Source organism: Mustelus asterias, chromosome 28, assembly GCF_964213995.1.
Source record: "Mustelus asterias chromosome 28, sMusAst1.hap1.1, whole genome shotgun sequence".
Lineage (NCBI taxonomy): Eukaryota > Metazoa > Chordata > Chondrichthyes > Carcharhiniformes > Triakidae > Mustelus > Mustelus asterias.
The window spans coordinates 5,530,892-5,555,821 of NC_135828.1; the positions used below are offsets into that span (position 1 = coordinate 5,530,892).

The following is a 24,930-nucleotide window of genomic DNA, read 5'->3' on the forward strand; positions in this document are numbered from 1 at the left end:
ACACATTGACAATTCCTGGAGACTCCAGGCTGATCCTGGGGTGTTGGCAACCCGCAAAGCTGTCTGAGAAAGTAACCAATTAATCCCACGTTCCATATCTCGACAAATTTACCCTTTTTAAAATTCTCCTGCTCTTCCCCCAGCTTTTTTGTCAGTTATTGTGAATCTGCGCTGTTTGCTCATAGAATCCATAAAATCCCAACAGTACAGAAGGAAGCCATTTGGCCCATCGAGTCTGTACTAACCACAATCCCACCCAGGCCCTATTCCCATTACCCCACACATTTATCCTGATAATCCCCCTGACACTAGGGTCAATTTAGCACGAACAGGAGAAACAGTTTCTCTCGAACCACGGTATTCTATGGTTTCTGGTTTGGTGCCAACCCGAACCTGATACCATTCTCTGGGAAATGGGAGTCTCTCCTAAATTCTTTGATGGATTTATTAGTGACTCCCTCCTGTCCCTGGCCCTGGTTTTGGACACACCCCCAGGTGTAAAGGGCTTCTGCCAGTCTACACTATGGAGGCCCTTCCTGGCTTTAAGCACCTCAATTAAGTCACCTCTCAACCTTCTCTTTTCTCGGGGAAAGAGCAAGTTCTCAGTCTCTGCTGATAGCTGTACCCTCTCAATCTTGATGCCAACCTTCTAAATCTTCTCACGTACTTCCTTCCACATCCTTTTTTTAAAATGTGGAACTCGCTGGCTGGGATTCTCCCACCTCGCCCGCAGCTGGGATTCTCCCACCTCGCCCGCAGCTGGGATTCTCCCACCTCGCCCGCAGCTGGGATTCTCCCACCTCGCCCGCAGCTGGGATTCTCCGCTGCTGTGAATGGAGGTTTGGTTGAGCGCCGAATTCTCCGTTCCCGCTGGCAGCAGCGGCGGGGGGGGGGTGCGAGACCGGAGAATCCCGGCCATTATCTCCTGGAGCGGTTGAGGGAAAGGGCATAGATGCATTTAAGGGGATGCTTGATCGGTACATGTGGGAGAAAGGAATTAGGGGTGGGCGGCAGTTAGCACCGCTGCCTCACAACGTCAGGGACCCGGGTTCAATTCCAGCCTCGTGTCACTGTCTGGAGTTTGCACGTTCTCCCCGTGTCTGCCTGGGTTTCCTCCGGGTGCTCCGGTTTCCTCTCACAGTCCCAAAGATATGCAGGTTAGGTGGATTGGCCCGGCTAAATTAGGTCCTTCGGCCCACTGAGTCCATATCGATACATTAGAATCACCTGAACTCTCACCTAATCCCATCTGCCAGCCCTCATAGAAACCCTTAGTGTGCAAAATATCCTTGGAATCCCTACAGTGCAGAAAGAGGCCATTTGGCCCATCCAGTCTGCACTGATCACAATCCCACCCAGGCCATATGCCCACAACCCTACTTATTTACTCGACAAAACCCCTGACACTAAGGGGCAATTTTAGCATGGCCAATCAACCTACCTGCACATCTTTGGAGTGTGGGAGGAAACCGGAGCACCTGGAGGAAACCCATGCAGACACAGGGAGAAAGTGCAAACCCCACACAGACAGTGACCCAGGCCGGGAATCAAACCTGGATCCCTGGCGCTGTGAGGCAGCAGTGCTAACCACTGTGCCACCGTGCCACGCTAAATGTGCAGGTTAGGTGGATTGACCATGAGAAATTGCCCCTTAGTGTGCCAAGATGTGTAGGTCGGGGGATTAGTGGGGTAAATTCATGAGGTTACGGGGGTAGAGCCTGGGTCAGAGAGTCTCTGTCAGAGAGTCAGTGCAGGCTAAATGGCCTCCTTCTGCACTGCAGGGGTTTTATGATTACGCTGATGGAGTTAGATGAAGACAGTTGGGAGGGGACACATTATGCAGTGTCGATCAGTTTGACCGAATGAGCTTTCTCTGTGCTGTAAATTTAACGTCATTGTGTGGAAATTGTATATGATCCAACTCGAGCAAGACTACCATTGCCTGTAGCCAACACTCAATTTTCTTTCATCCTTTCCCACCCAATGCAGTTGACGGTGGGTGGACGGACTGGAGCAAATGGTCGGCCTGTAATACCGAGTGCACCCACTGGAGGAGCCGTGAGTGCACAGAACCCTCGCCCAGAAATGGAGGCAAGGATTGCATTGGTTCGGTGCTGGAGTCCAAAAATTGCACAGGTGGCGTCTGCCTGCAGAGTAAGTCTTGGGGAAATGAAAGCAGATTGCCATCTGGTAGATTTCTCTGCAGGGGTGGGCTGGAGCAGCAGTTACGAGCTGTGCTCGCAATGTGTTCAGGCTGCAACGCTGCACTGACTAGCCTCACACTCCCATTTGAACTGCACACATATGCCCTGTGACTTTCAGAAGGAAAACTCGATCTAAAAGTAAGGGAAGTGGCGGATCACCTCGATTCAACCTTGGTCATAGCGTTAGAAACTCGCACTTAGACCTGAGCTCCTGTCAACTGTGCAACGAGTAAAGGATTCTGTTCTGAAATAAGGGTGGTTTCCATTCTCTAACTTTCCCTTTCTGTCTCACGCAATCCTTTCCTTACCTCTGTTATCCCAAAACTTAAGCTCCTCCGTTGATCCTCCTAGATAGGCACAGTGGTCAACACTGCAGCCTCACAGCACCAGGGACCCGGGTTCGATTCCCAGCTCGGGTCACTGTCTGTGCAGAGTCTGCACGTTCTCCCCGTGTCTGCACGGGTTTCCTCCCAGTGCTCGGGTTTCCTCCCACAGCCCAAAGATGTGCGGGTTAGGTGGATAGGTCATGCCAAATTGGCCCTAGTTTTGGGGGGATTAGCAGGGTAAATATGTGGGGTTACAGGAATAGGGTGGGATTGTGGTCGGTGCAGGCTCGATGGGCCGAATGACCTCCTTCTGTACTGTAGGGATTCTATGATGTTGATGTTTTTATCTGGGCAGTAGCAGGGATAGTTTAAGTCTCCCCTACCTTACTCCCATTTGTGTTCAGTTCATTTGAGCTTCCTGACCCAGAGGCACCGAAGCCAGACTTGGTGGGGGAGAAAGAATCAAGTTCACTGGGATTGAGTTCATCCTGGAGAAACGATGACGTGCGCTGATCTTTATTCTTACGTAAATAGCTGAACCGTCAGCCCTGTATGCTCCAAAGAAAAGAATGAAAAGACCACAGTTGCATCGTTGTCAGGTCGAGTTAACTCATGTTCCTGGCGTTGCCAAGTAATAACCCCTCTGGACATGCTTGCTGTGGTTTGTTGAGCCAAAAACTCTCGGAGTCATGCTTTCAAAGCATGAAATGGAAAGCTAAAGGAGTCTTGACGTGTTCAATGGACCCATAGTCATGTGTCAGCTCTGGGGAGTAGACGTGTTCCACTTTGCACTGCCAAACACAAGGACAGATTTCATTCACAATGCGCAGTTCCAAATGCGTTGCTGATGCTCCCTATTAGAACTTCTGCAAAGGAGTCTTCATTTTATCAAGCTTCAGATAAATGGCTATAAAAGGACCCACATCTTGTTGTTCAGGGGAAGGGGTTGTACTTCCTTCCTTTATATTAGAAATAAAAATGAAGTGTATCACTTAAAGTGTATCAATAAATGAAGGGCACAGGTTTAAGGTGCGAGGGGCAAGGTTCAAAGGAGATGTACTGGGGATAATGCATCGAAATCTTTTGGGAGAATGGCACCCTGGGTTTCAGATGAATGGTGCTTGACTGAAGACCCGTGAAGTCTCCCACCTTTCTGGGCCTCTATAAGATATTGAGTTGATGTAAGGGTGAAGTTGATCCATTGACGTCTTCCCACAAATGCCAAACACACCGCTCCCCGTCAGCCGTCATGTAAATGTCCGTAAAATGCTCCTTACTGTTGCATGAGGCTCACCTCACAATGCTGATTGCAGACACAAGGAGGGGTGACAGGATGTTCTTAATGTCTGCAATGAGAGTTACAAGTGTGTCCCAGGATTCACATCCCAGGAATAAAATCCTGAGTCACCACCCTCACTTTTCTTTACAGAATTTCACCCAACCCACCATTTTGTAACCTCCACATCCCATTTATTACTCTGTACAAAATCACAAATTTGAGTGAACGATTCTCTTCCAGTAAGAAGTCTCACAACACCAGGTTAAAGTCCAACAGGTTTATCTGGTATCACGAGCTTTCGGAGCGTTGCTCCTTCATCAGGTGAGTGAGCGGTGATTATCCTTCTCTCAACGCGCGCACTGTCTGTACCTGGAAAGACTTGATTACCTGTAAAGAATCGCTTTCCAACCATTATCTTGCAATTGTGTCTTTTGTCTATATATGCCGTGTGTGTGAAACCTACCTCTCCACTCACCTGATGAAGGAGCGGCGCTCCGAAAGCTTGTGATTCCAAATAAACCCTGTTGGACTTTAACCTGGTGTTGAGAGACTTCCTACTGTGCCCCACCCAGTCCAACGCTGACATCATGATTCTCTTCCAATCATTAACAATATTTGAGTGCATTCATTTTTATTTATTTGCCTGTCTTCCATTTTTTGTGTACATTTCTAAACAATTTCATTTCATTTCCGTTCCATGTTGATTTTATTTTTGTTTCTTTCTTAACAGATGAAAACCTATTAAATGAACCAATAAATTCTAGTAAGTTCCCATTTCATTATTTCAAATCCATTTTCTTTTTTTGTTTCTCTTGGTTCATGGGCAATTCTCAAGTGACCGTGAATTGCGGGTGGAACCTGAGTCCCTGGCGCTGTGAGGCAGCGGTGCTAATCACTGTGCCACCGCGCCATCCCAAGGTGCAAAAGGTAATGGCGCCAAAGCAATTGGATGGGGTTGAAGTACAGATCGGGCATGCAGATTCGATGGGCTGAATGGCCTCCTTCTGCATTGTAGGGATTCTATGATCTCGCTGTGAATGTGGGTGAAACGCCATATTCTTCACCTGAGTGTGATGAGTTCCGTCCATTTTACACTGAGCTGGAATGCGGAAGCTCGTGAAAGAGAGAGAGAGTTTGACTTAACCAATTGCATGTTAGCTTCGATGTAAATATGTTCATGATCGTTGCTTCCCGGTGGTCAGTTAATGTTGCAGTGTGTGTTGGATCAATCGCAATGTCCGTCTTCACCTTGTGTCCTTCCTGCTGGTGGGATCTTCCAGTCCCGCTGAAGACGACCCTCCATGGCCGGCTCTCTGCCCTGGAGTTAGCTGATAAGGAGGGATTGTATAAACTCGCCTTGTATTCCCTGGAATGTAGACGTTTAAAGGCTGGTGAGATAGAGGGATTGAAGGGTATTGGCAGGGTAGATAGAGAGAAACTTTTTCACTGCTGGGGTGCAGATTGGGGGTGGGGATCTAGGACATGGGCACAAAACTCTTAAAATCAGGGCAGGGAGATTTCGAAACAGTTCACGCAAATTTGGGTTGTAGAATTGTGGAAAGCCCTCCCAAAAAAAGGTTGATTTTAGCACAGTTAATAATTGCAAGTTGGCGATGGATTGATTTTTTTGCTAGCCAAGGTCATAGAATCATAGAATCCCTCCAGTGCAGAAGGAGGCCATTTGGCCCATCGAGTCTGCACCGACCACAATCCCACCCAGGCCCTATTCCCATAACCCCTCATATTTATCCTGCTAATCCCCCTGACACTGGCCAATCCTGCACATCCTTGGACTGTGGGAGGAAACCGGAGGAAACCCACGCAGACACAGGGAGAACGTGCAGACTCCGCACAGACAGTCACCCAAGGCCAGAATTGAATCTGAGTCCCTGGCACTGTGAGGCAGCCATGCTAATCACTGTGCCACCGCGCCATCCCAAGGTACAATGGGTAATGGCGCCAAAGCAATTGGATGGGGTTGAAGTATAGATCAGGCATGCAGACTCGATGGGCTGAATGGCCTCCTTCTGCATTGTAGAGATTCTATGATCTCGCTGAATCGCAGGGCGGGTTCAAGGGGCTGAATGGTCACCCCCTGTTCCTATGAACTAAAATACATCCTTTACCTCTTGATCTTTCTTGGACTCCACAGAAATGGGTACCGCCAGTGATGTTGCCTTGTACACGGGGCTGGTGGTGGCTGTGTTTATCTTCCTGGTTATAATGCTGGTGCTGGGCATCATCGTGTACAGGAGGAGCTGCCGGGACTTTGACACCGACATCACCGACTCCTCTGCCGCTCTCACCGGAGGCTTCCAGCCCGTCAACTTCAAGACAGCCCGGCACGGTGAGTCATCCAGCATCTGCTTTGGCCATCTGTTTGTTCCTCGGAGGGGAGCCGTGGTTTTTATTTGCATTAGATGGGTGATGAATCCTGTCAAGGTGTTTAATGGGTGCGTGTGGTGGGAGGAGACTGAAGTTGGAAAGAAAAGCAGTAACTGCTTGTAATCATACAGCGCCGTCCGCCACGTGAAGATATGGATGACACGGTGGCACAGTGGTTAGCACTGCTGCCTCACAGCGCCAGGGTCCCGGGTTCGATTCCCGGTTTGGGTCACTGTCTGTGTGGAGTTTGCACATTCTCTCCATGTCTGCGTGGATTTCCTCCGGGTGCTCCGGTTCCTTCCCACAATCCAAAGATGTGCCGGGGGATTAACAGGGTGAATACATGGGGTTACAGGAATAGGGCCTGGTTGGGATTGTGGTTGGTGCAGACTCGATGGGCCGAATAGCCTCCTCCTGCACTGAAGGGATTCTTTGATTCTATGATATCCCACAGCCAAGGAAACTAAGTTTTAAGTTTATTTATTCGTGTCACAAGTAAACTTACATTAACACTGCAATGAAGTTACTGTGAAAATCCCCGAGTTGCCACACTCCGGCGCCTGTTCGGGTACACTGAGGGAGAATTTAGCACGGCCAATGCACCTAACCAGCACGTCTTTCGGACTTTGGGAGGAAACCGGAGCACCCGGAGGAAACCCACGCAGACACGGGGAGAATGTGCAGACTCTGCACAGACAGTGACTCAAGCCAGGAATTGAACCCGGGTCCCTGGTGCTGTGAGGCAGCAGTGCTAACCCACTGTGCCACCAGGTGAGACTGAAGTTGGAAAGAAAAGAAGGAAAGGCTTGTAATCATATCGCGCAGTTCACCGCATGAAGATACCCCACAGCCGGCAATGGATCGGAGAGGTGATGACCTAGCGGTATTATTGCTAGAATATTAATTCAGAAACTCAGCTAATGTTCTGGGGACCCGGGTTCGAATCCCGTCACGGCAGATGGTGGAATTTGAATTCAATGAAAAATATCTGGAATTAAGAATCTACTGATGACCATGAAACCATTGTCGGAAAAACTCATCTGGGTTCACTAATGTCCTTTAGGGAAGGAAATCTGCCGTCCTTACCTGGTCTGGCCTATATGTGATTCCAGAGCCAGAGCAATGTGGTTGACTCTCAGCTGCCCTCGGGCAACTAGGGATGGGCAATAAATGCTGGCCCAGCCAGCGACGCCCATGTCCCACGAATGAATTTTTAAAAAAGCCAAGGAAATGTGCTGTGATGTCGGAAATGCGGCAGCCAATTTGCTCACAGCAAGATCCCACAATTATCTTGTTAGTACTCAAGAAAGAACAGAAATTGCTGGAAAATCTCAGCAGGTTCGGACAGCATCTGTGGAGAGCGAATAGAGCCAACGTTTCGAGTCTGGATGACCCTTCGTCAGAGCTGGCCTTGTTAGCTGCCGATTGTATAATAAATATGGCCCGGGGTGAACTCCTCAATGTGGAACTGACTCTCAAACCATTGTGTCTGTTTATCTGCAAACAAGCAGACATGACAGTCAGAACCACGGCAATGCCTTCATTCCGTTTGGTGAGATAGACAACCATCGTAAAGCCTTACTCGTGTGAGTGCTGAGATTGACTGGGCCGGCGCGGAATCTATTCTCGTGCTGTTCAGCTGTTCTGTTTCGACACCAAGGGAAATGCAATTTCCCACAGTAGCTAATGTTATAACCATTTATTAAACTGACTGATCTTCACAGCAAAAAACAGGAAATGAAAAATGTTTGATATTTGACAGGGCAGTTTGTTAAATGTAAGACTGGCGTTAGATTGAAACCATTTGCTACAATGTTTTTCAAGAGGGCTATGCCCAACATTAATCATAGAATGGCATACCACTCAAGGAGACCATTCAGCCCCTCACACCTGTGCTAGCTCTATAAAAAAGCGACCCCTTGCTCTCCCCAATAGCTTTTCAAATATTTCTCCCTCCAAGTTCATAGAATCATAGAAACCCTACAGTACAGAAAGAAGCCATTCGGCCCATTGAGTTTGCACCGACCACAATCCCACCCAGGCCCTACCCCCATATCCCTACATATTTACCCACTAATCCCTCTAACCTACGCATCTCAGGACACTAAGGGCAATTTTTTTAGCCTGGCCAATCAACCTAACCCGCACATCTTTGGACTGTGGGAGGAAACCGGAGTACCCAGAGATAAATTATTATCCAATTTCTCTTTGAAACCTAATATTGAATCTTCCTTCAGCTCTTCCTAAAGTTTTCAAGTTTATTTATTAGTCACAAGTAGGCTTACATTAACACTGCAATGAAGTTACTGTGAAAATTCCCTAGTCACCACATTCCGGTGCCTGTTCGGGTACACCGAGGGAGAATTTAGCATGGCCAATGCACCCTAACCAGCACTTCTTTTGGACTGTGGGAGGAAACTGGAGCACCCGGAGGAAACCCACGCAGACACGGGGAGAATGTGCAGACTCCGCACAGACAGTGACCCAAGGCCGGAATTGAACCCGGGTCCCTGGCACTGTGAGGCTGCAGTGCTCACCACTATGCCACTGTGCCGATGTAAATAAACATTGCAGCAGCTTTTTAAAATCTCACTGGTGAACAGGAATTATTACAAGTACCTTGAGATCTTTTACCTGCACCTGTAAGAGCAAATAAGGCCTCCGTTTAATGTCTTCATCTGAAAGACGACACATCCGACAGTGCAGCACGCCCTCGGCAGGGTCAGCCCAGATTTGGAATCGACTCTCACCCACCACCTTCTGACTCCAAGGTGAGCGTGCCCCTCACTGGGCCCCAGTGATATAGGAAATCAAAGCAACATTTTACCCATCACTGGTCAGGCCTGAGCGAGCGCATTTTGTCCAATTCTGGGCACCGCATCTTAGGAAGGATGTCAAGGCCTCACAGCGAATTTTAAAGACTTGGGTTTAAAATTGTGCAGCTAAACCACCTTTGTAGAAGCAAATGTGAATGCCTGTTGGCATTCACCATCCAGGTAACGCTTTCTAGAGCTACCCTGACACAAGCACACAAGTGAATAGGTGTTCCCATGCTGAAAGGCATTCTAACTTCCATCTAGACTTCAATCCAAAACTCTTCCATCCCTCCTCCCATTGCTATTGCCTCATGCCATACTCTCGTGAAGATAGATGTCCAATGGAATTACGGAGAAAAGTCACTATAGAGTAGAATCACTATAGTGCAGAAGAAGGCCATTCGGCCCATTGAGCCAGCACTAACAACAGTTCCATGAGGCCCTATATATTGGCTAATCCCAAGTATTTACCTGGGGTTAGCGGGTAAGTGGAGCTGAGTCCACGAAAAGATCAGTCATGATCTTATTGAATGGCGGAGCAGGCTCGAGGGGCCAGATGGTCTACTCCTGCTCATAGTTCTTATGTTCTTAATCCCCCTGACACTAAGGGGCAATTTAGCATGTCTAATCTAACTAACCTACACATCTTTGGACACAAGGGGGAAATTTAACATGGCCAATCCACCTAGCCTGCACATCTTTGGACACTAAGGGGCAATTTAACATGACTAATCCATCTAATCTGCACATCTTTGGACACAAGGGGGAAATTTAACATGGCTAAATCATCTAACCTGCACATCTTTGGATGCTAAGGGGCAATTTAGCATGGCCAATCGACCTAACTCACACATCTTTGGAGTGTGGGAGGAAACCAGAGCACCCGAAGGAAACCCACGCAGACACGGGGGAGAACGTGCAGACTCCGCACAGACAGTGACCCAGGGCTGGAATCGAACCCGAGTCCCTGGTGCTGTGCGGCAGCAGTGCTAACCACTGTGCCACCGTGCCGCCCCAATCCACAAATAAGATACAGACCACAGATAATGGACTGCAGGACAGCCCTAACCCTTAATTTATAAAACTCATAAATAGTATGTAAATGAATTGAGAATTTAATTAACCCAATCTGACAGCATATGTTCTGTGAACCTTGGTGTAAAATTCCGAGTGCAGTGGACCTTTCATTTTAATTCTGTAAGTTATGGAGAGCTGCATTTTGCAACCTATTATAATTATTTGCATACCAAAATGTTCGTAACTGTGCAATCGCTTTCTTATTTGAGGCTTTATTTTTATTTTAATGATTGTCTATAGCTGTGCCGTGAATTGTGTTTCCGTGTTTTATTTGTTCCATCATCACAATTCGACACCTGTTGCCGGGAAGGTTTTACAATAAACCAATTATCTATCTATCTATTTACCCAAACCAGCAGATGGGACTGCAGTTTAAGTTCAATCTCAAGACAATGCTATCTCCAACGCAGGAGGGTTTGCTTCAATTGTGTGCTTGGCTGTTTTAGCAGAGCTTAAACCCAGAGCTATCCAACATTCAGCAAGTGTGCTACTTACTGAGTCAAAGTGACACAGCCGTAGCTTATTGCTCAAGATTTAGTGCCCCCATTAAGGAAAGCATTGAATAATACATCCGCACCTTTAAAGGTATCATTCAAGGATGGCAGTACCACCTTAGACAGATGACTTCCAATTACGTATTTTCCATGATTCATAATAAAAATATACTTGAATATGGCTGAGAAGGGAGATGTGTTGCTGAAGCTTTTCATCTTGCACTCATCAGGACAAACACAAGAATACCAAATTTCAAACAACCGCAATTTTATTCTGCCAGAGGAAAGGGTACTGATTGGTTGACTCTGTGATTGGCTGAGACGTTTCCATGGAGAAAGCAGTATTGCTTTCCCAAACTCCTAGGTCATTTAAAAATAGGTGTATGGGATAATCATGTTTCTTTTGTTTGCAGAGAATGGGTCCCTATGTATGAGCACGTATTGCTTCCGGCAAGTTCAACTGAGCCAAGTTATCCATTCAACTGGTTATCTTAAATTGGTTGTTGGTGTAGCTATTAGCGCACTCAGGATTGTTCTATGGGTGTTGTGGAATCCCAGAATCACACCTAAAAGTGGAAGATTTTGTTTTAAGTTTTGCTGGTTGAGCACTGTCTTAACTCCACCTATTAGGAATGGCTGAAGGAGCATGCTGTGTGATTCGATCAGCCAATCTTTGAGATGTTCGTCCTATGAAACATAGAAACTAGAAGCAGGAGGAGGCCATAGGGCCCTTCGAGCCTGCTCCACCATTCATTATGATCATGGCTGATCATCAAATTCAATATCCTGATCCCCCTTCCCCCATATCTCTTGATCCCTTTAATCTCAAGAGCAATATCTAATTTCTTCTTGAAATCACAGAACATTTTGGCCTCAACTACTTTCTGTGGTAGTGAATTCCACACATTCACCACCCTCTGGGTGAAGAAATTTCTCTTCACCTCAGTTCTAAAAGGTTTACCCCTTATCCTCAAACTATGATCCCTAGTTCTGGACTCCCCCCACCATCAGGAATATTCTATCTGAATCTACCCTGTCTAACCTTGTTAAAATTTTATAAGTTTCTATGAGATCCCGTCTCACTCTTCTAAACTCCAGTGAATATAATCCTAACCAACTTAGTCTCTCCTCATAGGACAGACCTGCCCTCCCAGGAATCAGCCTGGTAAACCTTCGCTGCACTTCCTCTATAGCAAGGACATCCTTCCTCAGATAAGGACACCAAAACTGCACAAAGTACTCCAGGTGTGGCCTCTATGTACCTGGCATCACAGCGGCACTGAAATTCATACCCAATGTTGCTCAGTGGATGGTAGGCAGAATGTACCTTTGGACTGATGGCAGCATCTAGTTAGTGGAGCATAACAGTCGCATGCCATTGCATAGTGGCAGTGTGTAAAATATATTTAATGGATTATCACTGCTCTCTCGCACACTGCAGCATCTGTACTCAGTTTTGGGTGAAATATGTACCTTGTCTATTCTGTAATTAACCTGATTGAAATTACAGAGTTAGCAAATTCAGACTGTGAAGGATATTGCACAAATTACAGAACTCAGCCCCAGTTCTGAGGAATATTAATTCAGGTACATCATTCAGTGATCAGGGAGCTGAGCATTAATCGAGTACACTGCGTTGAGAGTTTACAATGTCACCGTGGCAAGGGGTAATGATAGTGAGTGATCACGTGCGTACACACAGTGGTTAGCACTGCTGCCTCACAGCGCCAGGGACCCGGGTTCAATTCCCGGCTTGGGTGACTGTCTGTGTGGAGTCTGCACATTCTCCCCGTGTCTGCGTGGGTTTCCTCCGGGTGATCCGGTTTCCTCCCACAGTCCGAAAGGCGGGCTGGTTAGGTGCGTTGGCCGTACTAAATTCTCCCTCAGTGTAACCCGAACAGGCGCCGGAGTGTGGCGACTAGGGGATTTTCACAGTAACTTCATTGCAGTGTTAATGTAAGCCTACTTGTGACACGAATAAATAAACAAAAGAAAATTCCCAGCCGAGAAAGGGGTGAGTGGCAGAATTTTCAGTTGGGCAGCCATGGAACAAAAAATTGCATTTATATAGCACCTTTAGCGACTCCAGGATGTCCCAAAGCACCTTACAGACAATAAAGTACGTTTCTTCAGCCAGAGAGCGGTGAATCTGTGGAACTCTTTGCCGCAGAAGGCTGTGGAGGCCAGGTCATTGAGTATCTTTAAGACAGAGATAGATAGGTTCTTGATTAATAAGGGGATCGGGGGTTATGGGAAAAAGGCAGGAGAATGGGGATGAGAGAAATATCAGCCATGATTGAATGGCGGAGCAGACTCGATGGGCCGAATGGCCTAATTCTGCTCCTGTATCTTATGGTCTTATGGAGTGCCGCCACTGTAATGACAGAGGAAAATGTGGTGACCAGTTTTGCGCAGAGCAAGCTCCCACAGGCAGCGATGAGATAATAACCAGCTCTGTTCTTCTGTCATGATGTTGGTTGAGAGATCAACGTTGGACCCAGGACGCTGGGGGTGAGCTTCTCCAGTGTGTTGCTCCTCGCCTTGGGACCTTTCTTATCCGGCTGAGGGGGTGGCAGGGCGGGTTAAAGCCCACCAGGCATCTGCTGTTTCCATTTTGATAACTTTCAGAAATGTTCCCTCTGGTTTTACCTGTTAAGTGACACGTCCACGAGAGAGAACATTGCTTCTAAAGGAGCAGTTAGTCAGCTCCGTGTAATTATTCTAATATTGACAAGGCTAATAAACGCAGCAGTCTGCAGACTAACTGCCTCAGAGAGATTTAGCACCTTGGGTAAAGAGTACAGCTGGGAAAAGAGTTCAGAGGTGAATCTTGTACTTGCTGTAATTAATGAGGACCAGACATCCCTTGCGACACTCCAACAAGTCTTTCTTTATGGGGTTATAACAAAATTCATTTGGTTTTGACATTGGGAAGAGGCAGCAATTCTCTGCATAATTACCTACAGGAGGTAGGGGAGGTTGATTTTTAATTTGATTTTGATTTGGACTTATTATTGTCACATGTATTAATATGAAATGAAAAGTATTGTTTCTTGCGCGCTACACAGACAAAGCATACTGTTCATAGAGAAGGAAAGGAGAGACTGCAGAATGTAGTGTTACAGTCATAGCTAGGGTGTAGAGAAAGATCAACTTAATGCGAGGTAAATCCATTCAAACGTCTGACAGCAGCAGGGAAGAAGCTGTTCTTGAGTTGGTGGTGGAGGTAGTGGCTTGGTGGTATTGTCACTGGACTATTTATCCAGACACCTGGGCTAATGCTCTGGGGACCTGGATTTGAATCCCACCACGGCAAAGGGTGACATTTGAATTTAATAAAAATCTGGAATTGAAAGTCTACTGATGACCGTGAAACCATTGTCGATTGTCGGAAAAACCCATCTGGTTCACTCATGTCCTTTAGGGAAGGGAATCTGCCATCCTTACCCGGTCTGGCCTACATGTGACTCCAGGGCCACAGCAATGTGGTTGAGTGTCAACTGCTCTGAAATGGAGGGCCGTTAGGGATGGGAATAAATGCTCAGCCCAGCCTGCGACATCCGTGTCCCATTATCGAATTTTTAAAAAATGACAGTGAACATTGTCAGTTTTGGCGCAATTTAGTCAATTTTTCCACTTGGTGGTGGGGGGGTGGGGTGGGGGGTGAGGAGCGGGGAGGGGGAGTTTGGAAACCAAAACCAAGAGCCTTCCAGATAAGATAGTCAATGATAAATCCGACATGGAATTCAGGAGAAACACCTTTCACTCCGAGTGTGCAGAGAGTGTGGAATACCCAAGTTGAATAGCCTTGGGATACATTTACAAGAAGGCTGGATAAACACATGAGGGAGGAAGGAATAGAAGGATGTGGTAAAGTGGGATGAGAGGAGGTTGGTGGGGGGCAGGAACGCTGGTACAGGTAAGTATAGGACTGATCTGTGCTGCAAATCCGATGTTCATTCTGTGTAAATCTCATTGCATTTGCATCTCTTCCTCTATTCCAGATAACTCTCAGTTGCTGAGCTCATCGATACAGCCGGATCTAACAGCCAGTGCGGGCTCATACCGAGGACCCATGTACACCCTTCAGGATTCAGCCGACAAAATCCCCATGACCAACTCCCCGCTCTTGGACCCTTTACCCAGCCTGAAGATCAAAGTGTACAATTCCTCCACAAAGGCCTCGGTGCTGGTGGGTGGGATGGAGCCTCCAGGCAAGTCACCGTCGGGGACATACCCCGGGGGCAACATCAGGGACAGCAACGTGGCCATGAACATGAGGAACAAGGTGCTCAGCTCACAGCACCTGGGCACCATGCCCAGAGACCCTGGATACAGTGCCAGCGGCACTTTCGGCTGCCTGGGTGGACGACTGATGGTGCCTAACTCAGGTTTGTGACCGCATTCAGGGCATGGGTTACAACAACAACTGCCATTTATGTCGAGCCTTCGAACGCTGGGGAACAGTCCCACGACCCTATTGGCAAAGTCAAGTAAGATGTCAGAACGGGCCAGTGAAATGTTTCGGTCAATGAGATAGGTTTGAAGGAATATCTTAAAGGAGAAGAGGGTGACAGAGAAGGAATTCCAGAGCTTGAGCCTGGGCAGCTGACGGTTGCCATTGATGGGTGGGGACAAATTGGGATACGCATAAGAGGCCAGAATTGGAGCAGTGTAGAGACATTGAGTGGTTGAAAGGCTGGAGGAAGTTGGGGAGTTGAGGAAGAGTGAGGCAAACTCGGTTGGAGTTTAGAAGGACAAGAAGGGAATCTCATTGAAACTTACAGAATACTGAAAGGCCTGGACAGAATAGACGTGGAGAAGATGTTTCCATCAGTAGGAGAGACTAGGGTCCAAGGGCACAGCCTCAGAGTAAAGGGACCGAGATGAGGGGGAATTTCTTTAGCCAGAATTTGTAGAATTCATTGCCACAGAGGAGGCCAGGTCATTGAGTGTATTTAAGACAGAGATAGATAGGTTCTTGATTGGTAAGGGGGTCAAAGGTTACGGGGAAAAGGCGGGAGAATGGGGTTGAGAAACATATCAGCCATGATCGAATGGTGGAGCAGATTCGATGGGCCAAATGGCCTCATTCTACTTCTATATCTTATGGTGTTAAAAGTGGCATTTGAAAACACAGTGAGAAGTCTCACAACGCCAGCTTAAAGTCCAACAGGTTTATTTGGTATCCCGAGTTTTCGGAGCGCCACTCCTTCATCAGGTGAGTGGAGAGTTGGGTTCACAAACAGAGCACTCACCTGATGAAGGGACACAGCTCCGAAAGCTCGTGATATCAAAACAACCTGTTGGACTTTAACCTGGTGTTGTAATACTTCTTACTGTGCCCCATCCCTAGTCCAACGCCGGCAACTCCACATCATTTGAAAACACAACTGGGAATTTTAATATGGAGGCGTTGCCAGACCTGGGGTCAAGATAGGCCACCCCCACTGCAGCTGAGGTCTAACCAGTGATTTCTAAAGTTCAGGACCTTGGCTGCGGATGACAGTCAGTAAGTACAGCCCATTGTGAGTACCTCCACTCCATGTGACCTCCATATGTATCAGGTTGCAGCCAGAACATAATAAGGGACATAACAGATACAATAATGGATATCTACCAGTGACTACAAACTGTAAATCTAATCAGGGCTTCAAATGCAAGCAGAACGATGGAAGGAATAGAATTTGAGGAGCAATTATGTAAGTTAGTAATGTTCCCACTGGTACAGAGAAGGTTCAGAGGTGACGCGGTCACTGTTCTTAGGATTCCAAAGGGACCAGATCATTTCCTCATGACAAGCTATTCCACCTTGTCCAGGATAGAACAACCAGAGCACGCGGTCTACACCTGAAACTGAGGGAAAAATTCAGAACTAATCCAGAGAGACAATATTTCAGTGAACATGCAGTCAGCCTGTGGAACAGGCTCCCATGGGAGACAGTGAAAGCAGTTAGTACTGATTGATTCAAATGTAAATTAGATAGATTTCTTTCAGGAAATTTCATTTTGAGAGAATGTATTGAGTAATTGGCATCGTGTGCTGAGCGTAGGGAGGGAAAAGTGATTTTGGACAGATGGTTTTGGGTAGCACGGTGGCAAAGTGGTTAGCACTGCTGCCTCACAGTGCAAGGGACCCAGGTTCGATTCCGCCCTTGGGTGACTGTGTGGAGTTCGCACGTTCCCCCCTTGTCTGCATGGGTTTCCTCCGGGTGCTCCACTTTTCTCCCACACTCCAAAGATTTTGATTTGCTTTATTATTGCCACATTAGTATACAGTATTGTTTCTTGCGCGCTATACAGACAAAACATACCATTCATAGAGAAGGAAAGGAGAGAGTGCAGAATGTAGTGTTACAGTCATAGCTACGGTGTAGAGAAAGATCAACTTAATATAAGGTAAGCCCATTCAAAAGATTGATAGCAGCAGGGAAGAAGCTGTTCTTGAGTCAGTTGGTATGTGACCTCAGACTTTTGTATCAGACTTTTTTGATGTGCAGGTTAGGTTGATTGGCCATGCTAAATTGCCCTGTAGTGTCTGGGGGATTAGTAGGGTAAATATGTGGGACTACGAAGATAGGGTCTGTGTGGGATTGTTGTCAGTGCAGGCTCAATGGGCTGAATGGCCTCCTTCTGCACTGCAGGGATTCTGTGATTCCCAATAGCCACCATCATTGATTTGGGGGTGATGGTTTCCTGTCTGGGTATGCTGTTGACTCCTTGGTAGGGATTGGTTGTGATCATTAACCAACAAAGGCACGTTGTCATCGTACAAAAGCAAATCTGATGGACCTTGGCCTTTTTCACCTGGTAAATTTCCAAGATGGAGCGTGTCCCGTACAGGTGGGATAAAAGAGGCAATATCAGCATGGATACAGAATTGGAGAAGGAATGGAAAGCAGAGAGTTATAGAGCGGGATTTTCCAGCCTTGCTCACCCCTGAAACTGGATATCCCCCCAAGATCAGCGGACCTTTCCATGGTCCGTCCCTCGCTCGCTCCAATTCCCATTGCGAGCGGGATGGTAAAATTCGCCCTATAGTCATCCTCTGTTTCGGACTGGAAGAGAGGTGTTCCCCGGGGCTCTGTATGACCACCACTGCTGTTTTTGATTTAACATTGACAACTTGGACTTGGAAGCCCAGGAAGCAAAGTTGAAATTTGCAGAGGATCCAAAACTTGTGAGCGCTGTGAACAGTGAGGAAGATGGTGATAGACTTTAGAAGGGAATGGACAGCCTTTTGGGATGGGTGGAAAACTAGCAGATGAAATTTAACGTGGCAGTGTAGGAGTTGATACATTTTGCAAGGATAATTGAGGAGAGAGATGGAATCAGAGAATCGCTACAGTGCAGAAGGAGGCCATTTGGCCCATCAGTCTGCCCTGCCTCTCTGACAGAGCATCCCGCCCAGGCCCTATCCCCGTAACCCGATGTATTTACCCCGCTAATTCCTTTAACCTGTACGTCTTTGGACAGTAAGGGGCAATTTAGAATGGCCAATCCACCTAACCAAATTCAGACTTGGAAGCCTCAGCTGCTAATTTTCCAGCATTTTTTCTTTTGGTTCTACCTAACCAACACATCTATGGATTACGAGCTAAATGATCCAATTTTGAAAGGAGGTACAGGAACAGAAAGATTTGGGGATATTTGCTGATAACTCTTGGAACGAAATCCTCCGCCCTCATACGCGGAGGGGATTTCCCGATGTGGCTAACAGTGACCGGAATTCTGGGTGGATCGCCGGATTTTCCGTTCTCACTCGGAACAGGTCCCGCCACGGACAAAGCCGGACAACTCCACCTTTTGAAGATGGCAGAGCAAAGTCACAAAGCAGTTAATTAAAGGTTTAGAAATAATAAACACAGGGTACAATAAGCCAGGGAAGCTCTGGACAAAACATGAGTTAACTCAACTGGAGTATTGTGACTAATTCTGGGTACCGCACTTTTGGAATCATAGAATCACAGAATCCCTACAGTGCAAAAGGAGGCCACTCGGCCCATCGAGTCTGCACTGCCCACAATCCCACCCATTCCCGCAACCCCACATACTCATCCTGCCAATCCCCCCGGCACCAGGGTCAATTTAGGAAAGAATAAAGTCTTTGGATAAGCGAATTGCCAGAATGATTTGTGGGGTTGCAGTTATGTGGACAGACTGGAGAAGCTGAGGGAGTTTTAAAGTTTATTTATTTGTCACAAGTAGGCTTACATCGACACTGCAATGAAGTTACTGTGAAAATGCCCTAGTCGCCACACTCCGGCGCCTGTTTGGGTACACTGAGGGAGAATTTAGCATGGCCAATGCACCTAACCAGCACGTCTTTGGAGTGTGGGAGGAAATTGGAGCACCCGGAGGAAACCCACGCAGACATGGGGAGAACGTGCAAGACTCCGCATGGACAGTGACCCAAGCCAGGAATCGAACCCGGGTGTGTGGCAGCAGTGCTAACCACTATGCCACCATGCTGCCATCTAGAGCCGGGGATGTTAAGAGGACATTTGATATCACCTGCAATATTTTTTTCCAGTGCTCTAGGAATTACACTAAGTGTGCGGCCCCTTTAAGCCTTTTGGCATGGCCACACAGCGTTCTCACTTTAAAGGGGCTGACTCATGCAAGACCTGCATTGGGGCCTTTGGTTTCCTGCATGGCCACATGGTCACGCAGCTTAGAGGGTGCATTGTCCTAAAGCAGAGGGCCCAGGTTTAAGGCAAAAGAACCAAAAGCAGGATAGAGTCATAGAGGTTTACAGCATCGAACCAGGTCCTTTAGCCCAACTTGTCCATGCCGCCCTTTTTTTTTAAAGACCCCTAAGCTAATCCCAATTGCCCGCATTTGGCCCATATCCCTCTATACCCATCGTACCCATGTAACTATCTAAATGCTTTTTAAAAGATAAAATTGTACCCGCCTCTACTACAACCTCTGGCAGCTTGTTCCAGACACTCACCACCCTCTGTGTGAAAAAATTACCCCTCTGGACACTTTTGTATCTCTCCCCTCTCACCTTAAACCTATGCCCTCTAGTTTTAGACTCCCCTACCTTTGGGAAAGATATTGACTATCTACCTTGTCTATGCCCCTCATTATTTTATAGACCTCTATAAGGTCACCCCTCAGCTTCCTACGCTCCAGAGAAAAAAGTCCCAGTCTATTCAGCCTCTCCTTATAAATCAATCCATCAAGTCCCAATAGGGAAAGACTTCTTACCGAAACGTGGTTAGGATTTGGAATGGATAAGAGGGCAGAAACAGACTCAATAGTATTTTTCAAAAGGGAATTGGATAACTATTGAAAGGAGAAATAATTTGCAGGGCTGTGGAGAAAGAGTGGGGGAGTGAGGCTAACTGGCTTGCTCGTCGAAAGAACTGGTGCAGACTCAATGGGCTGAAGGGCCTCCTTCTGTACTTTGCTTTTATCAATGCTTACCACACTCATCCTAGCCACCTTGCTGCTGTTAACCAGTTCACTGCTGCATTCCTGGCAGCGTTTTGATCAAGTCATTCAGATGGGGTTGGATTCAAAATCAAAAGGTTCATAAATGAGAGGAAATTATGGCCTGCAAGTCAGCCCAGGGGGGTTTCTTTCTTCATTGTTTGATGTAGGGTAAAGTTTCTGGTGAGGGTCAGTGTAGGTTCATGCTGAGGTACTTCTTCACCCAAAGGGTTATGAATCTGTGGAATTCCCTGCCCAGTGAAGCAGTTGAGGCTACCTCATTGAATGTTTTAAAGGCAAGGATAGATACATTTTTGAACAGTAAAGGAATTAAGGGTTATGGTGAGTGGGCGGGTAAGTGGAGCTGAGTCCACGAAAAGATCAGCCATGATCTTATTGAATGACGGAGCAGGCTCGAGGGGCCAGATGGCCTACTCCTGCTCCTAGTTCTTATGTTCTTATGATTTAGATGAATGAGATGGGAGGAGGTTTGAGTGCAGCATAAACGCAGTGTGGCAGAGTGGCCTGCTGGTGTGTTGTATTGGGGTAGGTGGAACTCGGTCCCCCTACCTCCACAAGCAGGGTGACATTCACATCGTGGAGTTTCTGGTTATCTCCAACTGGGGAGTAGTTTTCACAAAATTTAACCTTGTCTTATTTTCATCTGTCCTCATTTTGAGTGTTGGCCATACAATAAACCATTTCTCCACTTATTTCTAATTAGGGCGGCACGGTGGCACAGTGGTTAGCACTGCTGCCTCACAGCGCCAGGGACCCGGGTTCGATTCCTGGTTTGGGTCACTGTCTGTGTGGAGTCTGCGCGTTCTCCCCGTGTCCGCGTGGGTTTCCTCCGGGTGCTCCGGTTTCCTCCCACAGTCCAAAGATGTGCGAGTTACGTTGATTGGCCATGCTAAATTACCCCTTAATGTCAGGGGGGTTAGGAGGGTAAATATGTGGGGTTACAAGGATAGTACAGGACCTGGGTGGGATTGTTGTCGGTGCAGGCTCGATGGGCCAAATGGCTTCCTTCTGCACTGTAGATTCTATAATCTCCCATAGAGCGGCCAGTCCACATTCTGATAGTCTCCATCCATGTTATCTTGGGTCTTCCCTGTGCTTGCTTTCCAGGTATTTTTGTCTTGCATCGCCTCTTGTTTCCAAACACTCCCCTCCTATCTGTGTCACATGTCCCAAGGTTCAGAACCATCCCTAATCCTAGCTTCCCCAAGAAGCTTTTTGCTGTTGCACTCCTTTGTTTGAACATCCAGGGGTCAGTGTAGAGGCTCAGTGCTGGTAATACACCTCTGTGATCCAGTCCCAAATCGAAACAAGTCCCAAAAAATTCAATACTTTAACCCCTGACCTGTGAACCCTGATCTCCCTCAGGGTAGCGGCAGTCACACGCTGTCATGAGGCTAGGGAAAGGAATTCAGGCATTGAGTCCTAGAATCCAAACAGTGCAGAAGGAGGCCATTCGGCCCATTGCGTCTGCGCTGACCCTCCAACAGAGCATCCCACTCAGGCCCTATCCCCGTAACCCCACATATTCACCCCACTGATCCCCCTAACCTATATATCTTGAGACACTAAGAGCCAATTTAGCATGGCCAATCTACCCAATCTGATTTGATTTGATTTGGTTTATTATTGTCACATGCATTGGTATACAGTGAAAAGTATTGTTTCTTGCGCGCTATACAGACAGAGCATACCATTCATAGAGAAGGAAACGAGAGAATGCAGAATGTAGCGTTACAGTCATAGCTAGAGTTTAGAGAAAGATCAACTTAATGCAAGGTAGGTCCATTCAAAAGTCTGACAGCAGCAGGGAAGATGTTCTTGAGTCGGTTGGTACGCGACCTCAGACTTTTGTATCTTTTTCCCGAAGGAAGAAGGTGGAAGAGAGAATGTCTGGGGTGCGTGGGTTCCTTAATTATGCTGGCTGCTTTGCCAAGGCAGCGGGAAGTGTAGACAGAGTCAATGGATGGGAGGCTGGTACCTGTACATCTTTGGAGTGTGGGGAGAAACCGGAGCACCCGGAGGAAACCCACGCAGACACGGGGAGAACCTGCAAACTCCACACAGACAGTGACCCAAGGCTGGGAATCGAACCCGGGTCCCTGGAGTTGTGAGGCAGCAGTGCTAACCACTGTGCCACCGTGCCGCCCCAGATTGTCTGAATCTTAAGATAAAAGTGTATCCTTGGACTGATTCCAGGCCTATGGAGATAGATTTCCTTGTTGGTGATGCTGTTTAATGTTCCCACATTAAACTCCTTTCTGCACTTTGAGCAAACGTGTTAAAACTTGTCTAAAAATATCTCAAAGTGAGGTGTCATGCTAAGCACGTTAACCTACAAATTCACCTTGGGCACTTACAAGCACTGCCCAATTTCCACTGAAATCCAGTCAAGTTTATCGCCCAATCTTTTGGTGTACTTCCTCGATAAGAAAGTTCACTCGGTATGATTTGATTATAAACGCATTGAATCGGCTGCAATTGGATTAGAGTGGGCAGCAAAGAGGGCTCTAAATAAATACTGGGGTGAGAAATCATGTGAGGGACGATGCGGCAAATTGAAGGGAAAGGGCAAGGCAAGAGAGCAAGGTGGCAACGTGGGTAATGGTAATCAGACCACAGCAGGAAGGGACAGAGTGTACAACCTTAAAAATACACCAGCAGATAAGGCCGGGGTTTGCAAAAGTAGTGAAAATACCAAACTGACGGCTCCTAGTGCCTGCCACATTCATAACAAATAGAGGAATTGTCAGCTCAAATAAAAATAGATCTGTATGATCTTGATAACCATTAGAGAGACGTGGCTTCATGGTGACCAAGACTGGGATCTCAATATTCAAGGGCACTTGAAATTTCAGCAGGGAGGAAGGCAGGAAAAGTTGGCGGGGTAGCTCTGTTCAGTAAGAGTAACATTGGTTCAACAATGAGAGGTGATTTTAGTTCTAAAGATCAGGATGTGGAATCACTGTGGGTAGAGATAAGAAAGAGCAAAGGGAGGAAGTTACTTGTGGGAGTAGTTTATAGGCCTCCGAACAGTGCCTACACTATAGGACAAGGTATGCAAGAAGGAATAATGGAGGCTTGTAAGAAAGGTTCAAGGGGCAGAATAGCCTACTCCTCCTTCTCCTAATTGGTATGTGCGCATGTCGATTACCATCCTGTAACTCCCATTGTCCATCTAATATGACCCCACCTTCAAAGACAATGGGCAAGTTGTTATGACTGGTCTTTATACTGTTCTCTTTCTGGCACTATCGGAAGCCCTTCCCACATTGCGAATTCACTCTTAATTCAGCGAATGGGCAGCCATTTTACGCACAAGAATAGCAGATAATTTGGTGGCCGTTGAGGTTGGAATGTTGTCCAAGGTCAGAAGGTGGCGTTGTCAAGCCCCGCTCCAGGGAATTAAGCCCATAACCAAGGTTGACATTCCCATCACTGAAGGAGTGCTGCACTGTCGGAGGTACCATTTTTCAAATGAAACCTCAAACTGAGTTCCCCTTATAGATGGATGGAAGAATTCTAATGGCATCATTGTAAGAACTGGATCATTTTCCCCAGTCTCTTGGTAAATATTTATCCTTCAGTGCGTCACTAAAGCAGATTGTGTGTCAATTTTCTTAGTCGTTTATGGGAGCTTGCTGTGCACAAGTTGGTTGTCACGTTTCCCTCCGTTACAGCAGTGATTACACCTCAAAAGTGCTTGGAAGCTGCTCAGAGCAAATAGGGGCTATATAAATGCAAACATTTCTTTACAACCTACTGATTTCACAATGGGGAGTTGGACACACTGAACCAAGTTGGTAACAGAGCATCTGTTTATCCCAGGCATGTTTTAGAACCCAAATGTACTTATGCTCTTTCCCACCCCATTTCAAACAAAACAGGCCTCAAAGTCTAAGTAAGGCCCAATGTGGGAGTTCTGGTCCTTGGACAGTAAGTCTTATCATCTCAGCATTAACCTCTGCAGCAGAGGAACAAACACAGTCTGGCCAAGTAACCTACCTACCTATCGGAGGACAAAGCTGTTGTTAGAGCCTGCTTTCCCGCTTTAAGTGTTGATTAGCCTTGCTCTTGGGAATTCCTGTCAGTCACAATCAAGTCACGCCTGACAGAAGCAATTCAGGTGTGTTTTACTGGTCTGTGCCTGGGAAAGGGCGGCTAGGCTTTCGTGCGTGACTGAAATCTTACTGATAGATCGAGCAAAGTGATGTTCTACAGTAACACGATCCTTCCATTTAAGAATGCCTGGCTCAAGGCTGTCAGTAAACGCGGGGTCGCAGACAGCTGCTGATATACCGGGGGCAGGCTGAGGAACTACCTCAGTGTGACTACAGCATTTTGTTCACTCCAAACCTCCCAGCAACACCCACGGTGGCACAATGGTTAGCACTGCTGCCTCACAGTGCCAGGGACCCAGGTTCGATTCCTGGCTTGGGTGACTGTGCGGAGTCTGCACATTCTCCACGCGTCTGCGTGGGGTTTCCTTTCACAGTCCAAAAGACGTGCTGGTTAGGTGCATTGGCCGTGCTAAATTCTCCCGCAGTGTACCCGAACAGGTGCCCGGAGTGTGACGACTAGGGGATTTGCATTTTCACAGTAACTAAAGTAAAGTTTATTTATTAGTCACGAGTAAGGCTTACATCAACACTGCAATGAAGTTACTGTGAAATTCCCCTAGTCGCCACACTCCAGCGCCTGTTCGGGTCAATGCATTGCAGTGTTAATGGAAGCCTACTTATGACACTAATAAGCAAATTTCAAACTTTTAACATCAGATCAATAGGTTGTTCCCCTTCATTTATATAGCGCCCAGGCCAATATCTCCTACCTACTCCTTCAGACAAGAGGTGACAACCAACTGGCTCGGATCCAAGATCAATGGCGTTC

The 24,930-nt window shown here is 47.0% G+C and overlaps 1 protein-coding gene across 2 annotated transcripts in view; it reads left to right on the forward strand.

Annotated features, from left to right (window-relative positions):
• The window catches only part of unc5b (unc-5 netrin receptor B), a 275,167-nt gene that overhangs the window by 220,515 nt on the left and 29,722 nt on the right, over window positions 1-24,930 (forward strand). Inside the window, exons 7-10 of one of the 2 annotated variants that reach the window (XM_078199370.1) lie at window positions 1,990-2,154; window positions 4,540-4,572; window positions 5,962-6,156; window positions 14,586-14,972. In XM_078199370.1, the coding sequence (XP_078055496.1) occupies window positions 1,990-2,154; window positions 4,540-4,572; window positions 5,962-6,156; window positions 14,586-14,972 (780 nt within the window). The remainder of the gene's footprint in view (window positions 1-1,989; window positions 2,155-4,539; window positions 4,573-5,961; window positions 6,157-14,585; window positions 14,973-24,930) is intronic. The other variant, XM_078199371.1, reaches the window with a different exon arrangement.